The sequence below is a fragment of the Xenopus laevis genome, chromosome 2L (assembly GCF_017654675.1).
Source record: "Xenopus laevis strain J_2021 chromosome 2L, Xenopus_laevis_v10.1, whole genome shotgun sequence".
Taxonomy (NCBI): domain Eukaryota; kingdom Metazoa; phylum Chordata; class Amphibia; order Anura; family Pipidae; genus Xenopus; species Xenopus laevis.
In genome coordinates, this window is record NC_054373.1 from 489,726 (window position 1) to 513,210 (window position 23,485).

Sequence of the window (23,485 nt, forward strand, 5' to 3'; positions counted from 1 at the left end):
CCGGACAGTCTCCACGGTTCTGTTATATACACTGTATGGGACCGACAGTCTCAACGGTTCTGTTATATACACTGTATGGGACCGACAGTCTCACGGTTCTGTTATATACACTGTATGGGACCGACAGTCTCACGGTTCTGTTATATACACTGTATGGGACCGACAGTCCTCACGGTTCTGTTATATACACTGTATGGGACCGACAGTCTCACGGTTCTGTTATATACGCTGTATGGGACCGACAGTCTCACGGTTCTGTTATATACACTGTAATGGGACCGACAGTCTCACGGTTCTGTTATATACACTGTAATGGGACCGACAGTCTCACGGTTCTGTTATATACACTGTATGGGACCGACAGTCTCACGGTTCTGTTATATACACTGTATGGGACCGACAGTCTCACGGTTCTGTTATATACACTGTATGGGACCGACAGTCTCACGGTTCTGTTATATACACTGTATGGGACCGACAGTCTCACGGTTCTGTTATATACACTGTATGGGACCGACAGTCTCACGGTTCTGTTATATCACTGTATGGGACCGACAGTCTCACGGTTCTGTTATATACACTGTATGGGACCGACAGTCTCACGGTTCTGTTATATACACTGTATGGGACCGACAGTCTCACGGTTCTGTTATATACACTGTATGGGACCGACAGTCTCACGGTTCTGTTATATACACTGTATGGGACCGACAGTCTCACGGTTCTGTTATATACACTGTATGGGACCGACAGTCTCACGGTTCTGTTATATCACTGTATGGGACCGACAGTCTCACGGTTCTGTTATATACACTGTATGGGACCGACAGTCTCACGGTTCTGTTATATACACTGTATGGGACCGACAGTCTCACGGTTCTGTTATATACACTGTATGGGACCGACAGTCTCACGGTTCTGTTATATACACTGTATGGGACCGACAGTCTCACGGTTCTGTTATATACACTGTATGGACCGACAGTCTCACGGTTCTGTTATATACACTGTATGGGACCGACAGTCTCACGTTCTGTTATATACACTGTATGGGACGACAGTCTCACGGTTCTGTTATATACACTGTATGGGACCGACAGTCTCACGGTTCTGTTATATACACTGTATGGGACCGACAGTCTCACGGTTCTGTATATACACTGTATGGGGACCGACAGTCTCACGGTTCTGTTATATACACTGTATGGGACCGACAGTCTCACGGTTCTGTTATATACACTGTATGGGACGACAGTCTCACGGTTCTGTTATATACACTGTATGGGACCGACAGTCTCACGGTTCTGTTATATACACTGTATGGGACGACAGTCTCACGGTTCTGTTATATTACACTGTATGGGACCGACAGTCTCACGGTTCTGTTATATACACTGTATGGGACCGACAGTCTCACGGTTCTGTTATATACACTGTATGGGACCGACAGTCTCACGGTTCTGTTATATACACTGTATGGGACCGACAGTCTCACGGTTCTGTTATATACACTGTATGGGACCGACAGTCTCACGGTTCTGTTATATACACTGTATGGGACCGACAGTCTCACGGTTCTGTTATATACACTGTATGGGACCGACAGTCTCACGGTTCTGTTATATACGCTGTATGGGACCGACAGTCTCACGGTTCTGTTATATACACTGTATGGGACCGACAGTCTCACGGTTCTGTTATATACACTGTATGGGACTGACAGTCTCACGGTTCTGTTATATTCACTGTATGGGACCGACAGTCTCACGGTTCTGTTATATACACTGTATGGACGACAGTCTCACGGTTCTGTTATATACACTGTATGGGACCGACAGTCTCACGGTTCTGTTATATACACTGTATGGGACCGACAGTCTCACGGTTCTGTTATATACACTGTATGGGACCGACAGTCTCATGGTTTGTTATATACACTGTATGGGACCGACAGTCTCACGGTCTTGTATACACTGTATGGGACCGACAGTCTCACGGTTCTGTTATATACACTGTATGGGACCGACAGTCTCACGGTTCTGTTATATACACTGTATGGGACCGACAGTCTCACGGTTCTGTTATATACACTGTATGGGACCGACAGTCTCACGGTTCTGTTATATACACTGTATGGGACCGACAGTCTCACGGTTCTGTTATATACACTGTATGGGACCGACAGTCTCACGGTTCTGTTATATACACTGTATGGGACCGACAGTCTCATGGTTCTGTTATATACACTGTATGGGACCGACGGTCTCACGGTTCTGTTATATACACTGTATGGGACCGACAGTCTCACGGTTCTGTTATATACACTGTATGGGACTGACAGTCTCACGGGTCTGTTATATACACTGTATGGGACCGACAGTCTCACGGTTCTGTTATATACACTGTATGGGACCGACAGTCTCACGGTTCTGTTATATACACTGTATGGGACCGACAGTCTCACGGGTCTGTTATATACACTGTATGGGACCGACAGTCTCACGGTTCTGTTATATACACTGTATGGGACCGACAGTCTCACGGGTCTGTTATATACACTGTATGGGACACTGTGGAACCCAAGGGTATAAAGTGCGGTTTTTAGGCACCAGGAGATCATATATCAGTACAAGACTGCAGAGCCAGATATACAGGGAAAGGAACCAAGATGACTTTCCTAATATCCTTATAAATGGCAGCAGGGGCCACACATTCCTGTATGAGGAGCTATTGATTGATCTGATATAAACACTATCCCTGCCCATTCCCAGTCTGAGCCTTGGAGACGTTCCTTATAGGAATGATGTAGAATCCTTTTACTATGGAAGACTAAAGACTAAAGTAGTAGTTGGTGCAACATGTTTTCCCCCTGTAGTAACCCATAGCAACCAATTAGCAGATCTAACCTTCACCGGGCTGTTGTCTAAAAGGAAACCTCTGATTGGTTGCTGTTAGTTCCAAAAAAAGATCAAATATTTGTCCATCTTTTACCTTGACCATAAGGTTACACTCTGTCCTGTCTCACATGGGGCGTTTGTTTCCGTTGCCAGTCCTTAATATTTTCACTCATCCAAACCCCTAAATATCACCCCAATTCTTTCTCCATCAATACTAAAGGCATGAAGGGATGGGATACAGGTCAGTGTTCCCAGGGATTTAGTTTCTTCTGCTCATAGACATTCTAATAACAATTCCCAGGATCACAGATGCTCTATGGATTGCAAGCTCTGTGGTACAGAATGCTGTTTCTTTTCCCTGTAGAACAGGATCTCTATGAATTGCAAGTGCCACAATTCATTTCCTTGTGAATAAACAACTAGTAGACTTTGCATGGGCAGCCAGAACTCAAATTCAGACAAATGGCACTGACAGGAGCGGTCATATAGGGCAGGTGAATTGTCAGCTCTGTGGGTTAGATACCTGTAAATTTGACTTGCTGGCCAGTTTCTCCATGGATTGCAGGCTCAGTGGTACAAGGTATGTACATATGTACTGCAGACGGGAAGCTGTGGTATAGTTTCCCCATGCATAGACACTCTCTGCTAGGTTGCCTGGATTGTAAGCTCTGCTGCTTAGTCAGGAGCAACAAACAGAGAACATTTCTATGGCTCATACTGGGGCATTTTCAGGGATTGAGGAAAAGTTTTTCAGGGACAAGAAAACTAGGGGCAAATTTCTTCTGGCCCTTCATTGACAACTGAACCCATAGACCAGTAGCCCAACTTCTGATTAGACCATGAAATGGGCTCAGAGCAGCACATGAAGTGCAGTTTGTAGACTTGTGTAATGAAGAGCTTTACCCCCAGGGACATTTCTACATCCTCTGAACCCCCTAATCCCCCCCCCACACACATTCACATGAATTATTCCCATTTCATGTTCCTTCTACATCTCCTCTCAGTCTCAAGTTCTTCTTCGCTTTTATTTCTTTCACGTCTACTGAAACAGCAATGGGAAATTCTCCCACATGTTTATCAGTTGTGATCCTTTAACCCAGGGGTCTGCATGAGGTGTTTTGGTTGGATCTCCAGAAAAAAACCTCTTTATAGAGAAGCACAGCAGCAAAAAGAGGTGTGTCCTTCATTTCAAACCCATTCTTGTGTCATGTGACCTACATCTAATAGGGGGGCCCTGAGATACAAGTTAAGCAGATGCTCCATCTACACTTCATGTCACAGCTCCACTTACTCTTCTCTCAGGACCACAATCCTGCCCTCTCGCTCTCTCTGATTAAGTCCCATTGTCTGTAGTTCCCACAACGTGGGGCTTCCACTTTTATGGGGTCCAAGAGTCATGGATGAGGGGTCTCAGACTACAGGGCAGTTGGTGAAAGATTTGAGGAGAATATCTACAGGCTTTCCTAGGAAGAACTGGGAGCCCAGTCTCTTTTAACCTTGTTATATGTTAAGGGGGGCATTGACCAAACATTACACCTCAAAAAAGCTTGTGAACCACTTCCCAATATATACAAAACACAACCATCTCTACATTTATGAATAGGGTGGAGGTTTCCAGACTTTTTGCTCTCAGTTCTGCCTTTTAATATTTTATAAACAAGTGGAAGAGACATAAGCGGTGACAAAAGAACTGTACAAAAAGGAGTCGCAGATGAGACAATTTTGCTGAACCATTGGAAGGAAGCGGCCGTTTCTTATTTAATTTCTAATTCTAATGTGACCTTTAGTATCCAATAAGGTGCCCTATCTTTTCATGCAATCCATGGCTCTCCAGTTATAGTTAAATTGCCACCATTAGCATCCAACCTGTTGGGGTCAGAGATCGATCTGTATTAAGATACTGAATTAAGATACATTCCAACCCACAAAATGCCCCTAAGTATTTCCAGATCCAGGGCCAATGGTAGATGCATAAAATAAGTGGTAGCAGAACTCAATATGCAGTTGTGTCTGTAGCATAATTCCTTGAGGCACCGCTGATGCTTCTGGCTGTATCTCCAGTGTATCTTGTCCTGGGCTTCTTTGTTTGGATATTTCTCTTTTGGTTTCTGTAGGACTTTCTCTTTCATCTCCAGCATTTCCTCCATCTTGTTAACCTGTACAATTAACTTCAAAACCATGTTCCAATCCCAGTTCTTGTCCTTCTTCTTCTCATTCGACCCCACCATGGCCCAAATGATATCAGCTCACTAGACCATTCTGTGTGGAATTGTTGCCTTCACATTTACGTTCATCTTCCACAGGTTTATCAGCATTTGGCCCTGAAGTACAGTGAGAATATCAAGTGGTGTTAATCTAAATACAAAGCTGCCAGTTGTGTGTGGCTTCCCAAGTGTTAAGCACCAGCTCAGTGGCTCCTATTTGCCCATTCTAGACTGTCAGAACAATGTTGTATTGGTGTCTTCCCATGCTTGTGGGCTATGTTGCCTATATTTCATTGCAGTCTACAGCCACCTTCCCGTCTGATGAGTCCATAGTTATTTTGGATCCTTCCCATTCCATGTCCAAGATACCAGCACCCTAACGAAATGATTTGATAGTTTTTTTGGCTTTATCACAACCCCATGAGTCCATAGCCATGCTCTTTTTTTTCCTGTTCCAGGTTTCATAGCAACGTGAGTTCCCCTTTGTTCCATAAATCCAAATCTCTGTGTTGTCCTTTCTGTTCAGCAAGGCCATAACATCTTGTTAGCAAATATAAACCAATAGCCAAGATGGCTCTTCTCCATAAGTTCATAACCACACACCCTCCTTTCTGCCCCATGAACCCCATGGCCATAGTGTCTACTCATTGTCACATATGATATGGGTCAAAAGCAATACTGACGTCTCTCTGTCATGGCTCCAAAAATATATTGGCTAGAAACAAACAAAGATCTTGCCCAATGCTTTTTCGATAATGTGTATGGAGTGCTTGCACCCTTTCATTTTGGCTATTGACGCCTTTGGTGCTTACGTGGAGGCTTGGATTTTTCCCGAGGTTGTGGGTGGGGTGGTTGGCCACATGGGTGGTTGGCAGGGACTGGAGGCCTTTGAGGCTGAGATGGTGTTTGAAGTTTCTGATTCTGGGAGGCTTGGTCTGGAAACTTGGCTCCTCTTTGCTTGGAATGTGCAGCTCTCTTGGACTGAGTTGGTGGACAGTTTTGGGCTTGGGGCCCATGTGGTGGGATCTTTGGTCCCAGGTTGTGGTCTGGGATGTCTGCTGGAGGCCGGGTCAGCATTTGGGTATCATGCTGTGTAGGAGGAGTTGGAAGCTGCCGTTGCTGAATATGAGGTTGTCTCTCATAACAGATAGAAGCCTCTTCCTCACCTGCATAAAGGAACAAAGGAGAATGAGAAGATACTCCCTCGGAATGACCCCATCTTAGTATGTTACAGGCTGATATCTTTCTGGCCCCCACTATGGTCAGAGTAATGATTCACACCAACATTCTTACCATTTCTTGACTCTTGGTGGCAACATCTTCTTCTCACAAAGTAAATCAGAGTAATAACGAAGATCAAGAAGGTAACAACACCCCCTGCGATGGCAATCATTATATACAAATCAAGTCCTGGGGTATCTACAGTAAAGAGAATGTAACAGGTTGATCAAACAAGAGAGAGACTGAGCACATGCCCAGATCCAGCATCTATTGCTAAATACCTAGGGATCAGGCAGGAGGTGGAAAAGTCCACGGAGTGTAGGGGTGGGAAAAGGGGGCTTGTTACAGGAAAGGAACTAGGAAACTATAACAAGAAATCAATGGGAGCACCTATATGTAACCACATCCAGTAGCCTATTTATGTCATGCCAGGCAGGTTGAAGGTACTAATCCCTGCCCCATTTAACTGGTGGGATATTGGAACCAGCCTCCAAATGTCAATGTTTTGCCCACTGCCCCATAAGTCACAAGGTGAAGAAAAGGTCCATGGCCTTATCCACCCAACCTGGGCTGAACCTACAAATTCGCAGCCATTGCATTGGTTTTGTGTGGGGGCAGTTTTTAGAAGGTTCTAAAATGTGACAAACTAGTTATGGGATGACTTCTTCTGGATCTCATCAGTATGTTCTACCTTCTGAACTGATGAACAAATTTAGCACAAATGGCCAGGGGAATATTCTGGTAATATCTACCATTCATGAAATCCTAAGAAATAAATCCTTTAAATAATAAAGTAGAGTTGCTCTGCCATCGGTAGTGAATTGGACCCAAACTGTCATTTCCCTGATTGTGCCCCCTGGTGTTTATTGGTTCTTTCTATGGGACCAAACCAATCACTTCTTATATGTAATAACTAATTGTGGTTCACTGGGAAAAAGATATAAAAATCAATATTTCATGGATTCTGTGATACAATGACTGGCCCAATCATCAGTGCCACTAGATCTGCCTGAGTAGTAGGGATTTGAATCCAGGATTCGGTTCGGGATTCGGCCAGGATTCGGCCTTTTTTCGGATACGACTGAATCCTGCTGCCCAGCTGAACCAAATCCTAATTTGCATATGCAAATTAGGGAAAGGGAGAGAAAACGCGTGACTTTTTGTCACAAAACAAGGAAGCAAAAAATGTTTTCCCCTTCCTACCCCTAATTTGGATATGCAAATTAGGATTTGGATTCAGTTCTGTATTCGGCCAAATCTTTTGCGAAGGATTTGGGGGTTCGGCCGAATCCAAAATAGTGGATTTGGTGCATCCCTACTGAGTAGGTCCCACAGGTGAGAAGACGTTGCTCCCACCAAAAGAACATGGACACCCATCTGGTTGTAACAAACTTTATGTAATATCAAGTGAAAGAAATCAGCTCATCCACCATGTTTTACCCACAGTGCATCACTTCCCCATAATTCCAGTACTGGGGCACAATTAAGGCACAAGTAGCAAAACGTCTGGCCTGGACATGGATGTGTACTTACCTGCTTGTATTGGGCTCCCATAGGCTGATGGGCCTCACTAGAGAAACAGGTGTGAGTAACAGATGCAACCACTTACAGTACAGAGATTTAACACCTGAGTGCTTTGTGGGTTTTGCCACTGTCACTGACATTCACAGGGGCTTATCTATAAACATTGGGCTAAATGCGCCTGGGCAGTAACCCATAGCAACCAATCAGTAATTACCTTTTTCAGCCATCTGCAGGTTGAACACTGAAAGCAAGCATCTGATTGGTTGCTGAGGTTTACTGCCCAGGTGCAACTTTGCCCTGTGTTTATAAATAACCCCCACAGACTTTACTTTGAAACCGTTTGCTATAGGAGAAACTGTCAGAAGCGCAGAGGCTGCTGGGATTGGTAGGAGGCAGAATTCTCACCTTTGGGGCAATCAATCTCCTCCGATTGGTTGGTTTGGCTCACTTGGTTCCTGGCAGAGCAGATCAGTTTCCCAGACTTCACTGTTTCAGTCGCTTGTAGGGATTGGCTTTTATCAGATTCCTTAATCAGCTTGTTATTCCATGAGAGCTCCATGCGGGTGGGAGTCGAGCCCTCTGGTAGGTCACAGCGTAGGTTTATTTTCTTCCCTGCGCAGGTGTAGTTCAGTATCGGGCTTCTCACTCGCTCTACAACATACACACAGGTGTTACACACAGTTCTGGGCTTCCTTGCCTTCAACATGTTGATCTACTCCCCAAAAATCTTCAGGGGTGCACTCCTACAGGCCCACAAACCCCTCCACCCCATAACAAGTTTGCACCATATATCAGACTCCACAATCCAGACCCCTTTGTACATAACCTGCAACCACTGGGTCTGCTGTATGATAATTACCCCACTGCACAAGCCATCAATAAACTGCCAAACTGTGGCTTCTGGCAAATGCCAAAGGGGCTGCTGTATGTTACTGTAGATTGTCACCATTTATTGGCCTGGGGCTCTGTGTGCCTGAAATGCCTGATTCTCAGTCCAGACCTGTGATTGACTGATTTAGTGCAATGGCACCCGGGGGATTTTGTCACCCACAGGAAATACAATCAGGTCCGGACTGGCAATCTGGGGGTTCTGGCAAATGCCAGAGGGGCTGCTATAAGGTCCCATAGAAAGTCACTATTTAGTGGGCTGGTGGGGGCTGATTGGGCCTCTGTGTAAATGAAATGTCAGGGCCTATTTTAATTCTCAGTCCGGACCTGAATACAATTCACTTTACTTAGCGGGTCAGTCATTAGGTGCAGAAGGTGATGGAGTTTGACTTGTAGGCGGCAGTGCCAGGAATGTTCATGTGTTTCATTTCCCCGGTAAACAATTTCCAGCCGGAGACAAAACAGCCCGTGTGCCATTGGCCTAATGATCAATGGACTAATAGGGGCTGATTGGGGCAACGTGGGACATAGGGCAGTGATATGTACAACCAGGCTCTGATTGGCTTCCCCATAGACCTGAACTGTTGCAGTGGATGGTAATTGGCTCTCAGCTTTATTACCAACGACTGGGATTTATTTTGCTTGTAAACATGGAAAGATGGAGCATGAAGCCACAGCTATGTTTGGGGTTGGGGTTTTTAGGATTTTCCTATAGAAATAAAAGTTACCTTCAATTTTCCATTTTCCATGCTATTGCATTACACATTTCTCTGGAAGTAACTTTGCTACTTTTTATGGTTTATGGGGCACTGTAGCTTTATATATATCAGGGATGCACCGAATCCAGCATTCGATTCGGGATTCGGCCTTTTTCAGCAGGATTCGGCCGAATCCTTCTGCTTGGCCGAACTGAATCCTAATTTGTATATGCAAATTAGGGACAGGGAGGGAAATCACGTGACTTATTGTTACAAAACAAGGAAGTAAACAATGTTTTCCCCTTTCTACCCATAATTTGCATATGCAAATTAGGATTCGGTTCGGTATTCGGCCGAATCTTTCGAGAAGGATTCGGGGGTTCGGACAAATCCAAAATAGTGGATTCGGTGCATCCCTAATATTTATTTATGGAGGACTGAGGAGGGTCATGACAGCCATTGAGATACTGGGAGTGTTAGTTCTACCACACCTGGTCTCATTCTGCCTCTATGTATAAGACACACATAGTTGGTTACACTCACCAATCACAGTCACTAGGAGGAAGGCAGTCGTTTTGGCCTTTCCACTCTGCTCAAACACTTCCACCTTGTAGGTCTTGTTTCCCACCGTTCCCAACCGATTGAGATACAGGGAGCCGTTCCTGAAGAGCTCACACTCACATCCCTTTGTCTGATCATATGCTGAGGAGGTCTTGAATTTACCCATTAGGACTCCATTCCCATCTCTCCAGGTCACCTGGAGTTTCTCAGCATTGGGATAGTCTGGGATATTGAGCAGAACTGGGTCATTCAGGGCCACATACACGGGGTCAGTCTTAGCCGCCCAACCTGTGAGGGAGAGAAGGAGAGAGAAGGGGCAGTAAATTCCTTTTCATTAATATTTAGTGGCAAAATGTTCCATCAATTCCTCACTCTTGGTCCTGATGTAAAAGTTTACAAAGGGTCTATATTTCACTATAACAGGTCAGTTTTTATATTACTGGTTTCTACTGGTCTGCTTTTATGGGGTCTCTCTGTGCAGACTATGAGCAAACTGATGATACACAGACACCGTCTAAGCCCTTAGTTATTACATATTGTCACAGCCCCATGGTCACTAGTTAATCCCCCTGCTGCCTACACTCAGGAGATGATCAGTGGGGGAAACAAGGAGGGCTGTGGGCAGTCAGGGAGGGAAGAAGGGAACATAATGTACATTTAGCCAATAGGAATGGTAGGGGGTGGGATACAGAGGGAATCTGGGAAATATAAGGGAAGATCAGCCTCATACATAAATACATAGGGAGGGCCCAGTGTGGTAAAGGCTAATTTGCCATGTTGCCCACCTACCTCCCACCCATCCACATAACCGGTCTTTTACAAACACAGTCACTACTTGCACTTTACGGGCACACATTTTGCACCCATAGTTCAGCAATTCAATTCTCATTGTTTGTGCATTAGGCTTTTATGTCAACCTTAATAAACTTTAACTTTTAATTGAACCTTAATCAGTGTTGGAATTTTTGGGTGCCTGCCACCAAGTGTTTCTACTGGAGACTCTCCACATTTCCTTTAGGGACCCTCTCCTTCCTTCAATACAAACTGCACCTCCCTGACTTGCAAGTGAGGCACCAATATTTGGGCACATATACATCCAACAAACAAATTATCAGCATATCCCCAATCCTTATGATAATAGTCTCTCCCTCCTCACACACATACATGTCTATAATGACTTAGCCTCCTCATTGGATGGTGGAATCCAGTTGTGTCCATGGATGTCTCTGACTTGCACCAAATATTCACCTCCCAACATTTTGGAAATAGACAATAAAGGGACAAAAAGATTTGCTGTGTGGAGAGCGGCAACATTTTTTTTACCCATTTTTGTGGTCACATCACCTAAGTACCGTGTTCATTTTACAAAGTTTGGCAGGTTTTACACAATTTGGCAGGTTATGAAAGTTTGAAGACATTTCTGTGGTTTTTATGTGTTATTACAGTTTTGCTAATGAAGGTGAATTGCCTTTTAAGCTGCAAGTCCAGTTTCCCCAAGAGACCTGCTTATCTTAAATTGTTACAATTGTTTCTTTGCCTATCCACTGTCCCTGTATGAACCCTCAGTGTTTTTGGTGTTTTTACCCTAGAAGATATGAAAAAAAAGAGCAATGCCTTCTATTTCAGTTTATATACCATTTATTTGCACAGAATAAAAATGATGGTATATGTCCCATTTAATAGCACTCCTTCAGCAGGATTCTGCATTGAAATCCATTTTTCAAAAGAGCAAACACTTTTTTCTTTAAATTTAATTTTGAAATTTTATGTGGGGCTTGCCATGTTGTCAGTTTCCCAGGTTCCCTTAATCATGTGACTTGTACTCTGATAAACTTCAGTCTCTCTTTACTGCAAGTTGGAGTGATATCACCCCCTCCCCCCCAGCAGCCTAACAACAGAACAATGGGAAGGTAACCAGATAGCCGGTCCCAAACACAAGATAACAGCTGCCTGGTAGATCTAAGAACAGCACTCAATAGTAAAATCCAGGTCCCACTGAGACACATTCAGTTACATTGAGTAGGAGAAACAACAACCTGCCAGAAAGCAGTTCCATCCTAAAGTGCTGGCTCTTTCTGAAATCACATGACCAGGCAAAATGAGCTGAGATGCACCTACACACCAATATTACAACTAAATACACTTGCTGCTTCAGGAATGACATTTTATATTGTACAGTCAATTATTTGCAGTGTAAACAGTGTCATTTAGACATAAAATAAATGACAGAATCCCTTTAACCAACAGATACTGCAGCTTTAACTGTAATAGGGGGACATGTGGGAGTAAAAGACACATCTCTGTCCATTCATTGGCTCATGTGTTTATTTATGTGAAATGTGAATTGAATGGCCCCAGGGGACGGCCCTTAGTACTTAAAATGGCACATACTACTTAAAAGTACGTTTTTATTATAATGTATTTAGATGAAGCAGGGCTTTACATAGGGGCTGTTTTATGCAATATATTTCATAGAGTCCTACATTGGTTGGGGATATAGTTTTCCTTTAAAGGGGAACTATCGCCAAAATGAAAATGGAATATAAGCTTCATCATACTGAAATAAGAAACTTTCTAAATACAATCAATTTAATATTCTGTATTGTTTCTGAAATAATCAAGTTTATGTTCACTATTCCTCTCTCAGCATCTGTTTCTCTTCATTCTCTCTTCATGCAGCAGTTGGGTGTCAGATATTCATTGACAGTTACATCCAATATATCTTATAGGGGGCTCCTTTCCTAGCAGATGTATTAGAGGTCACTCTATTAAACTCACCAGACATCATGTCTCTCTACATGTCTGATATTAATTGATAGTTAGATCCAATATATCTTATGGAGGGGCTCCTTTCCTAGCAGATGTATTAGAGCTCACTCAAATAACTGATTCCAGTACAAACAAAATCTAACAATTAAAAACACCAGACATCATGTCTCTCTACATGCAGGATTTGTGCAAAAGGCAGTTATTTTGTTAGTAACAAAACTGCTGCATGAAGAGAGAATGAAGAGAAACAGATGCTGAGAGAGGAATAGTGAAGATAAACCTGATTAATCAGAAATTATTGTATTTAGAAAGTTTCTTATTTCAGTATGATGAAGCTAATAATTAATTTTCATTTTCACAATAGTTCCCCTTTATGAAACATTTGCTGTGTGGGAAGCTGATCCACTGGGGGAATCAAAACTGGTGCTGATGCTGATGCCTACCCATAATGCCATTCTGCATTATTCACACTCGTTTTGAGTAACCCTTTATGTACCATGGTCAGGAAAACGTTTCATAAATAAACAGAAAACCGTTGTAAAGGAAGCTGTTGTCTAAGGACGATTTTCACAGAATAAACAGCCTATAAATAACATATTCCTTGTGATGTACTATATATAGGGGTGGAAACAGATCACAAATTCATACAGTGACTGATCCTTAGGGCTTACAATCTAAAAGCAGCAGAGGCACAGGGCATGGGAATGGGCAAGATCAGATATTAGGCATGAGATGTGGCACTGAGCATGGCATTTAGGGGGTGGCAGTGGCATATAGTGTATAGCAAATAAATAATGGCAACTCCTCTCTATATAGATTTCTATTTCAATGGGAATTAAATGAGAAGAGTCAGATTAACCTGCCGGGGGACTGGGAAATATCACATTGGGCACCTTGTGCTGGTGGACACTTACCTTACACTTCATTGTTAGCAATTAAGTGTAAACTCTAGGAACACTCTTCTCTACTTGTTCTTTTTTCTGCTCTGTACCCTCCAGGTGATTGGCTGAGCTTGTTGTAATAAGAACGAGCCAATCACAGTGTAAAACACAACAGAGCTCTCAGCAGACAGACGGCAGCTACTTTCTTGCACTTTGTGTGTGTCTGAGCCTTAATATTTGATTTTACTCTGGCATTTAGGAGAGGAGAGTAAGAATAAGGAAAATGAGGCAACACAAGAAACAAGGAACAGAAAAGTAAAGGGGAAGCAAAGAAAGGAGAAAGAGGATAAAAAGTGGAAGTAAAAGGATAAGGGTCCCAAGGGCATAGGGAGAAGTCAGTGGCTCTTGGAGGGGAGCGAGCTCATTGGTGGGTTTGTTGGAGTCCCTCTACATGGGTTCTATAGTGGTCCCCAGATATCCCAGTACAACACTGGATAAGGTCCCTCCAAGCTTATCATTTGTCCAGAGTTGTCCGATTTTCAAAAAGGAGATATATTTATCTACTGGTCAGTTTTTCATTTAGGCAAATCCAACTAATAGAATTCTTAAAGGGATTCTATCAGGATTTTTATGATCCATAGAAAAAATATTGATTGGATGCTATAGTCTACTAGGCCTCTCAAAAAGGGGCCATCGTTCCTGGGATAAAGCCCCAAGTTTCAAGGGCACGTCTATCAAAGACCAAAAACATATCCCATAACTCTATTTATCTTAAAAAGTTAATTTTTTTTTATTCACAAATCATGTTAAAAATATAGGCACACAGACCACATGGTATTCCGCCTTACTCGTTACATACCCTACTGATGCCTATGATTATGTACCAGAGGGTATGAAACGCGTAAGGCAGAATACGATGTGGTCTGTGTGTCTATATTTTTAACATGATCTGTGAATAAACTTAACTTTTTAAGATACAGTTATTGGATATCTTTTTGATTTTTGAATGATTTATATGATGTCATATTTTTCCTAAATTACACTGTGTACATTTTGCAAAATACATTCTGCTGTTTAAAATGTTATTCTCAAACCAATAAATACATTTTTTTATAAGAGCCAGCACTTTAGGATGGAACTGCTTTCTGGCAGGCTGTTGTTTCTCCTACTCAATGTAACTGAATGTGTCTCAGTGGGACCTGGATTTTACTAACTGAGTGCTGTTCTTAGATCTACCACTAGGTGGGATATGGGAGCATTTTAAGCAATGCAGGTATCAGGGAGCTGTTATCTGGTTACCTTCCCATTGTTCTGCTGATGGGCTGCTGGAAGGGAAAGTGGGGGGTATCACTACAATTTGCAGTGCAGCAGTAAAGAGAGACTGACGTTTATTAGGATACATGTCACATGACTGAGGACACCTGAGAAACTAAGAACATGTCTAGCCCCATATCAGATCTCAGAATTAAATATTAAAAAATCTGACTTCCAAAGGATAAGATTAATCAAATACTGGCTGTTCTTATCCCTGAAACATATGGATCTTTCTGTGATCTATAGACTCTTATCCAAAACAGAACAGATCCTGGACAGGACCCTCATGTGCCGCAGTTCCTGGTGTAGGACGTCTGTGTTAATCTATTTCTAATCCCCATACAGTTTTGCTATTAGGAGTTAAGGAACTTCATGACTTGCTCCAAAAAGATTTGTGTTTATTGAGCTCATTTTTAAATTATCCCAAAGCTACACCTTTCCTTCTCTGCTGAGGATATTCCCAGTTCCCTTTCCCAAGATGTTGTTTCTCTTTATCTCATTGAGTAACGAGTTATTAGGGGCGGCTCATTAATAGACCTAATAGTGTAAGATGTAGAGGTGAGTTGGTGACCGGGAGGAAGTTCACAACAAACAAGAACAAGTGAAACTAAACAAAGAGATAAGATGTAAAGGTATTTGCCCTGGGTGGTCTGTGGTTACTAGACCATGTTTCTTCATCTTCTGTTATTCTTTCATGTCTGGAATTGTAGCAACTAATGTGGTATCATTATTTTCACTCAGCATGGCGACTATATATATATATACTGGGATACATTGCAAAGCACAATACTATAACTGTTCTCCAATCACATCTTGCCAAACTAATTTCATTGCCTTTTATGAGAAGGTGAGCAGAAACGTTGACTCTGGGATGGCAGTGGATGGGATCTAATTAGACTTTGCTAAAGCATTTGATACAGTGTCACACAGAAGGTTACTGGTTAAATGAAGGAATGTTGGCCTGGAACATAGTATTTGTACCTGGATAGAGAACTGGCTAAAAGATAGACTACAAAGAGTGGTGGTAAATGGAACATTTTCTAATTGGACCAGTGTTGTTAGTGGAGTACCGCAGGGCTCTGTACTAGGTCCCTTGCTTTTCAACTTGTTTATTAATGACCTGGAGGTGCCATTGAAAGTACTGTTTCTATTTTTGCAGATGATATTAAATTGTGCAGAACTATAGGTTCCATGCAGGATGCTGCCACTTTGCACAGTGATTTGTCTAAACTGGGAAACTGGGCAGCAAACTGGCAAACAAGATTGCTAAATGAAAGATATTAGATTTCTATCTTTTTTTCCTTAGAAAAGAACAAAGAACCAGAGCCCCCCATCAAGACAAGAGGAACTGAACTTTCATCAGAGTAGGGGGTTCATCACAGTGAGGACAGTGAGGTTGGGGAATGCACTGCCAGGTGATGTTGTGATGCTCATTCAGTTAATGACTATTTGGGCTTTAGCACACGGGCAGATTTAGTCGCCTGGTGACTAATCGCTTCTTCTTCGGAGCCACAATCTCCCGAACTACCTTCTCCCTGCCTTCCGCCTGCAAAAATGAAAAATCACCTGCGGCAATGCACTCGCGGCGCTTCGATTTCTGAAGTCGCCCAAAGTTTCCTCGTGAGGCAAGTTCGGGCGATTTTGGAAATCGAAGTGCCGCGACTAAATCTCCCCAAATCTGCCCGTGTGCTAATGGCTTAAGAGTGACTTGGATGATTTCTTGGACAGACATAATACAAAGGCTATTGTGATACTAAACTCTATAGTTTAGTGCATTTATGTGAATGTGTATCAGTGGGTAGAAACATATTTACAGAAAGAGGTGGAGTGTTACTTGCCTGATGTGGGTCAATGGTGCTGGAGAAACTATATGGTTGAACTTGAGCTCTTTCTTTTTTCAGTCCAAATGAACTACAGAAAGTAACGATACCCTCTTATACTAAATATATACCCTCTATACTAACTATATACCCTCCATACTAACTATATACCCTCTCATACTCAATATATACCCTCTATACTAACTATATACCCTCCATACTAACTATATACCCTCCATACTAACTATATACCCTCTATACTAACTATATACCCTCTCATACTAACTATATACCCTCTATACTAACTATATACCCTCCATACTAACTATATACCCTCCATACTAACTATATACCCTCTATACTAACTATATACCCTCTATACTAACTATATACCCTCTATACTAACTATATACCCTCCATACTAACTATATACCCTCTCATACTCAATATATACCCTCTATACTAACTATATACCCTCCATACTAACTATATACCCTCTCATACTCAATATATACCCTCTATACTAACTATGTACCCTTCATACTAACTATGTACCCTCTATACTAACTACATACCCTCCATACTAACTATGTACCCTCTCATACTAACTATATACCCTCTATACTAACTATATACCCTCCCATACTAACTATATACCTTCTCATAATAAATATATACCCTCTCGTACTAACTTTTATACCCTCCATACTCTATCCTGCTAGAAAATCTCACCCTTGATAGTTTATAATAATAACAATAATAATAATAACGATGTATTAACTTTAAACCAACACAAAATGTTTCCTTCTTTTTCTTTCAAACAAAACCTCATTGCCCCACAGTATAGACCCTAACGTCCCTCACAGGAGCAGAGAATGGGGGGGAGGAGAGGGCTACTCATGTCTGACAAGCTGATGCCTCACTGAGCTGAAAGCAACAACTTACCTGAGTGTAACAGAAGCCACAATCCCATGTAGAGAGAGAAGAGGTGAGTGTCTTGTCCGTCCATCTGACTGTGAGGGGCAATATACTGGGATGTGGCACAAGTGGAGGCAATGGGAGAAGGAGCCGGAGGCTTGTGGCACAATGACCAGGGCTAGAAGGTGTAACTGGCACATCAGAGTCACCGAGTAGGAAATTGTGCAGCGCTGGAGGGAAGGAAAGAGGAGGGGGAAACTCTCAGCTCATTGTTATTCCTCTGTGTTTGCTCTGAGTGTCTCTGAGACGTCACATAGGCAGCAGCGCAGTATAAATAAGGGTCCCTCACAGTCCTGGGGGGATGAGAATCACCGTATAGTTTGTACAGATACTTGTCTTCTGCCCAAATTCTACAGTGTTTGTTAAAGAAACAGGGAAATATCAAGGAATCGAAGAAGAATAACTGGTCTGAGGGGCAACGGGAGGCAAAAGACGGGACATTTTTAGTTTAAAATGATTATTTAAGTCAAGTAGGAACATTTTTGGGATAGTGATGTTTTAGGTCAGATGGACCTTTTTAAAGTCAAGTCGTAAGAATTTGTGTTCAAAGTTACCCCAATCTGATGTACAGGAGCCGCAGAAGATCATTTAAACCCTACACTTATTTATCAACATGTGTCAGAGTAATAAACACACACACATATATATATATATATATACAGTCTTTATATAGGGGAATAGTAAAGGCCAAACTCTGCAAGTGGCAAATAAAGTCATTACTGGAAACAACCGCAAATGAACAGAGAGGAAATAATAGAAATGTTCCACAAACATCAATGGAAATTATATTTCAAATGCAACAAGTGGTGAATGAGATGAGAAGAGCGGAAAAATCGTTGACAGACAGAGCCTGTACCCCAAACTTCTTTGTTTTCCCAGGGGTAACAGCATTGAGCTCAAGTCACACTGCCCCTCCTTATGACTGTGCCCCCCTAATACCCTCAGGGCAAAAACATGACCAGTCTGATCCCTGTAGTTGGGGGACACTTGGGGTATAAAGTACAACAACATCAGAACCCAAACGCACTCTGACAAACGAGGAGATCGACACCCCAAAGAGAGAGAATTAAGAGCAAGTGGAGAAATGGGGAGACATTCTCTAGCTGCTCCCACACATTTCTGTCCTTAATCCACACATATTATTCAGTAGGGGGGCTGCAGGGTTACACCTGAGTACCAGGTACCTGTCCAAGGGGGTCTGGGTTATTGAGCAAAGTGGGTCAGAAGCTGGAAGCGGCACTGGGAGAAGGGAAATCATTATAAAGTGGCAGTTGCTCATAGTGGGACTTATGGGTAATGATCTGCTCATATAAACCCCCATCTCTGTCCTTCTCCTTGTAGTGTTTGTGTACAACTGCAGTTTTAGGCTGTAGGGTCCTAGAAAAGGAAGAGGTAGAGGGAGGAGGCTGTGTAAAATGGGAGTGTGTGTGTGTATGTGAGTATAAGTGTGTGGGTGTGAATATGTGAGTTTATATATGTATGTGGGTGTTTGGGTGTGTACCCCTATTTTAGGCCGGGCTCCAGTTCTCACTTATGAAACACACAGAACCAGTTACACTGACCCTCAGTTGGGCCCCTGCATTAGTGAATGGGGGAAGGGGAACAGGATTAGATGGACCTTTTTAAAGTCAAGTTCTTGAACAAATTCCAAACTGTATGAAAGGACAGAAAACTCACACAATATAGTAACACTGAGTATCACACACTGGGACAGACTTCCCACGATCCACTTCCCTCTGAACCTACAGGGAAATCTTGTCACCTGGGAGAGACACCTCCTCATTATACACCAGGCCTGAATGGGTTAAAAGCTGTTTCATTTCTGCCCCTGACTTGGCCATTCCCATATTCACTGCCAGAAGTCATTGTCCCTTAAATCATCAACATGTCGTGTCCTTGTGTGTTAGTGTGTTAGTGTGGGGTGTGGAACTCACTCAGGGTGCAGATATATCCAAGCACACAGGAGAGCCCACACTCACTCCTACACTCACACTGACACTCACACTGACACTCACACTCACTATCACACACACTCACTATCACTCACACTGACACTCACACTCACTATCACTCATACTGACACTCACTCACACTCACTCTCATACTCACTCCCACACTCACTATCACTCACACTGACACTCACTATCACTCATACCGACACTCACTCACACTCACTCTCATACTCACTCCCACACTCACTATCACTCACACTGACACTCACACTCACTATCACACTCACTATCACACTGACACTCACACTGACACTCACACACTCACATAGTATGAATACTGATGATGATAGTGGGGTGTGAGTGAGACAATTCCACTCTGGCTAAACATCCTGTGAGGTCATTGTCTTGTCTCTTTATTTCCTCACATTAAAGACATTATTTCCCGTTGGTGAGGGGCATTTGTCGGCCACAAGAAGTTACACAAATAAACATTTACTGACATTCGTTCTGTTCATTCTGTTCATTCTGTTCATTGTGGAATATCACGTGCGAGGGGAGAGAAAGTGATAATAATCACATACGTGAGACCCCCGGGACCTTCTCTAGGGGAACCGACATCTCATTCTTCTTCCTGGATCTTCTCTCTGCTCCGGGTCGGGGGCAAGTTCAGTGAAAAGCAAAACCTGGAAGGAAAGAGCCCAGGGGCCCAGGGGCAGCACTAGCCGGGGCATCAGGTAAGTGAATAATATTTGCCCCCCACAGTGATTACACCTTTCCTTCTCCTTTAAATTCAACTTCATATCCAGAACAGGGAGAGTCTGGGAGTTGCTGGGGTCATATAACAGAATTCAATCCCCCCCCCCACAATCAGTCTCAGATCAGCAGTCGCACCCTCTCATAGAGAAATAACTGACCCTCGGGATCCCCAGCAACTCCCCGCAGCCCACAAGCAGCTTCCATGTAACCAGTATTGTCCCTGTGGTTTGTCAGTTCCCTAATCCAACTGCCGGCTGAGATTGTAACGTTCTTACTCACATACCCAAGTACTTCCATACTGGCACCCCCCATGCACTAACCCTTTAACTGCCGGCTGAGATTGTAACGTTCTTACTCACATACCCAAGTACTTCCATACTGGCACCCCCCATGCACTAACCCTTTAAGTGCCGGCTGAGATTGTAACGTTCTTACTCACATACCCAAGTACTTCCATACTGGCACCCCCCATGCACTAACCCTTTAACTGCCGGCTGAGATTGTAACGTTCTTACTCACATACCCAAGTACTTCCATACTGGCACCCCCCATGCACTAACCCTTTAACTGCCGGCTGAGGATTGGTTGGTGTTGATAAAACACCAACCAATCCTGGTGCTAAATGTTAGAATAGATCTGTTACCTGGAAGAACTCTGCAATGTGGGTTCTGACTCATAGCAGAAATATGAAGATCCAGTGTGAAAGGTGTTTCAAAGCATCTAACTCCTGGGGTATTTTATCCATGAGCAACTATTTAATTCCCAGTGGAGGGGCCTTTAGTGAGAGACTTGTAGTAAATATTGTTCTTCTCATACACAACACCCACATCAAACAACAACTGCAGGAGAGATGGAAATATCCTGAGCCCCCTCCCCCCCCACACAGGATCAACTGCCCCAGTGCAATTGCCCTAAGCTCAGTCACAGTGTGGAAATACCCTTCCTCCAGGCAGGTTTCTCCCCCACCCAACTCTCTGGGAGGCACTAATATATGGGGTGCCCTGAGTCCTCACTAATATATGGGGTGCCCTGAGTCCTCACTAATATATGGGGTGCTCTGAGTCCTCACTAATATATGGGGTGCCCTGAGCCCTCACTAATATATGGGGTGCCCTGAGCCCTCACTAATATATGGGGTGCCCTGAGTCCTCACTAATATATGGGGTGCCCTGAGCCCTCACTAATATATGGGGTGCCCTGAGTCCTCACTAATATATGGGGTGCCCTGAGTCCTCACTAATATATGGGGTGCCCTGAGTCCTCACTAATATATGGGGTGCCCTGAGTCCTCACTAATATATGGGGTGCCCTGAGCCCTCACTAATATATGGGGTGCCCTGAGTCCTCACTAATATATGGGGTGCCCTGAGTCCTCACTAATATATGGGGTGCCCTGAGTCCTCACTAATATATGGGGTGCCCTGAGTCCTCACTAATATATGGGGTGCCCTGAGTCCTCACTAATATATGGGGTGCCCTGAGTCCTCACTAATATATGGGGTGCCCTGAGTCCTCACTAATATATGGGGTGCCCTGAGTCCTCACTAATATATGGGGTGCCCTGAGCCCTCCCATACCCTCTGGTGAGGTTGTAGTAAACTCTCCCTCTCTCCCTGGGGTATTAATACTAATACTATTACTATTGTTTCTATGAGCTCATCACCTCTAAAATCACTGGGCACAGTTGGGGGCACAAATACAGGATCCGTCTGTTCTTATTCATTTCAGCAGCGCTACTGCCTCTGGAGCCCCATTGTGTAGCCGGACTTGTGGTTTTGGGTAACAATGTGCCCACCCCGGGATATTGTGCCCTGCAATGACATACACATTAGTATTTATAACAATTTGTTTCCGTTGAATTGAAATAAAACAGGAAAGAAGAAATGCGCCTACAAGTCATTTAGAAACTGCAAAGACTGCAGAAATGCTGTAAAGTATCACTCACACATTGTATCAGATCTTGTATTAGATGCACATGTACTACCTGTATTTATACACAGTTGTGTGACAGTTGTGTGACCAGTAGAGAAGGTGCAACACAATGTCCTGGAACTTTTCTGCAATTCATCAATAAATGGGTTTTGGGAAATAAATAATTCAAAACAAGTGTGGGGCTTACAATGAGTTGTATCATTTCTTTCCTGTTATTTATACAGTATTGTGCTTTACAGAGATGATACATCATGAGCATAAATCCCAGCCCAGCAGAACTTACAATCTAAAGTCACTATGACATACACCATGGTCAATATATGTATTAGGAGTGTGGGAGGAAACACACAGATATAGGGAGGAAAAAAATTCATTGAAGAGTTTGGTCTGACTGGAGCCAAATTCAAGACCTCAGCACTGCAGGGCACAAGTGATACTCACCGTATTGTAGACTGAAGGCACAGCACACGAAATACCATAGGCACTGGGTCATTATTATGTTTGGAGAGGCCAATCACACACATTATCTACACAGAATTCTTTCTAGTTTCCCAGGGCCAATTCCATGTAAAATACCCAGAACACACGGCAGTATAAATGTAGAGATAATGCCATGTATAATACCCCAGAACACACAGCAGATAAATACAGTGTCAATTCCATGTATAATACCCCAGAACACACAGCAGGATAAATACAGGACCAATTCCATGTATAATACCCCAGAACACACAGCAGATAAATACAGTGCCAATTCCATGTATAATATCCCAGAACACACAGCAGATAAATACAGTGACAATTCCATGTATAATACCCCAGAACACACAGCAGATAAATACAGTGCCAATTCCATGTATAATATCCCAGAACACACAGCAGATAAATACAGTGACAATTCCATGTATAATACCCCAGAACACACAGCAGATAAATACAGTGCCAATTCCATGTATAATACCCAGAACACACAGCAGATAAATACAGGACCAATTCCATGTATAATACCCCAGAACACACAGCAGATAAATACAGTGCCAATTCCATGTATAATACCCAGAACACACAGCAGATAAATACAGGACCAATT

The 23,485-nt window shown here is 43.1% G+C and overlaps 2 protein-coding genes across 2 annotated transcripts in view; both read right to left on the reverse strand.

The window, feature by feature from the left end:
• The window catches only part of LOC121399783 (T-cell surface antigen CD2-like), a 122,068-nt gene that overhangs the window by 24,731 nt on the left and 73,852 nt on the right, over window positions 1-23,485 (reverse strand). The window lies entirely within an intron of this gene.
• Window positions 4,525-17,937, reverse strand: LOC121399784 (T-cell surface antigen CD2-like). The gene is made up of 5 exons (XM_041581369.1): window positions 17,723-17,937; window positions 9,976-10,281; window positions 8,252-8,497; window positions 6,395-6,520; window positions 4,525-6,267 (listed from the first exon to the last, which is right to left on the reverse strand). Exons 1-5 carry the CDS (start codon window positions 17,784-17,786, stop codon window positions 5,891-5,893), a joined length of 1,119 nt encoding a protein of 372 aa, XP_041437303.1. The 5' UTR covers window positions 17,787-17,937; the 3' UTR covers window positions 4,525-5,890.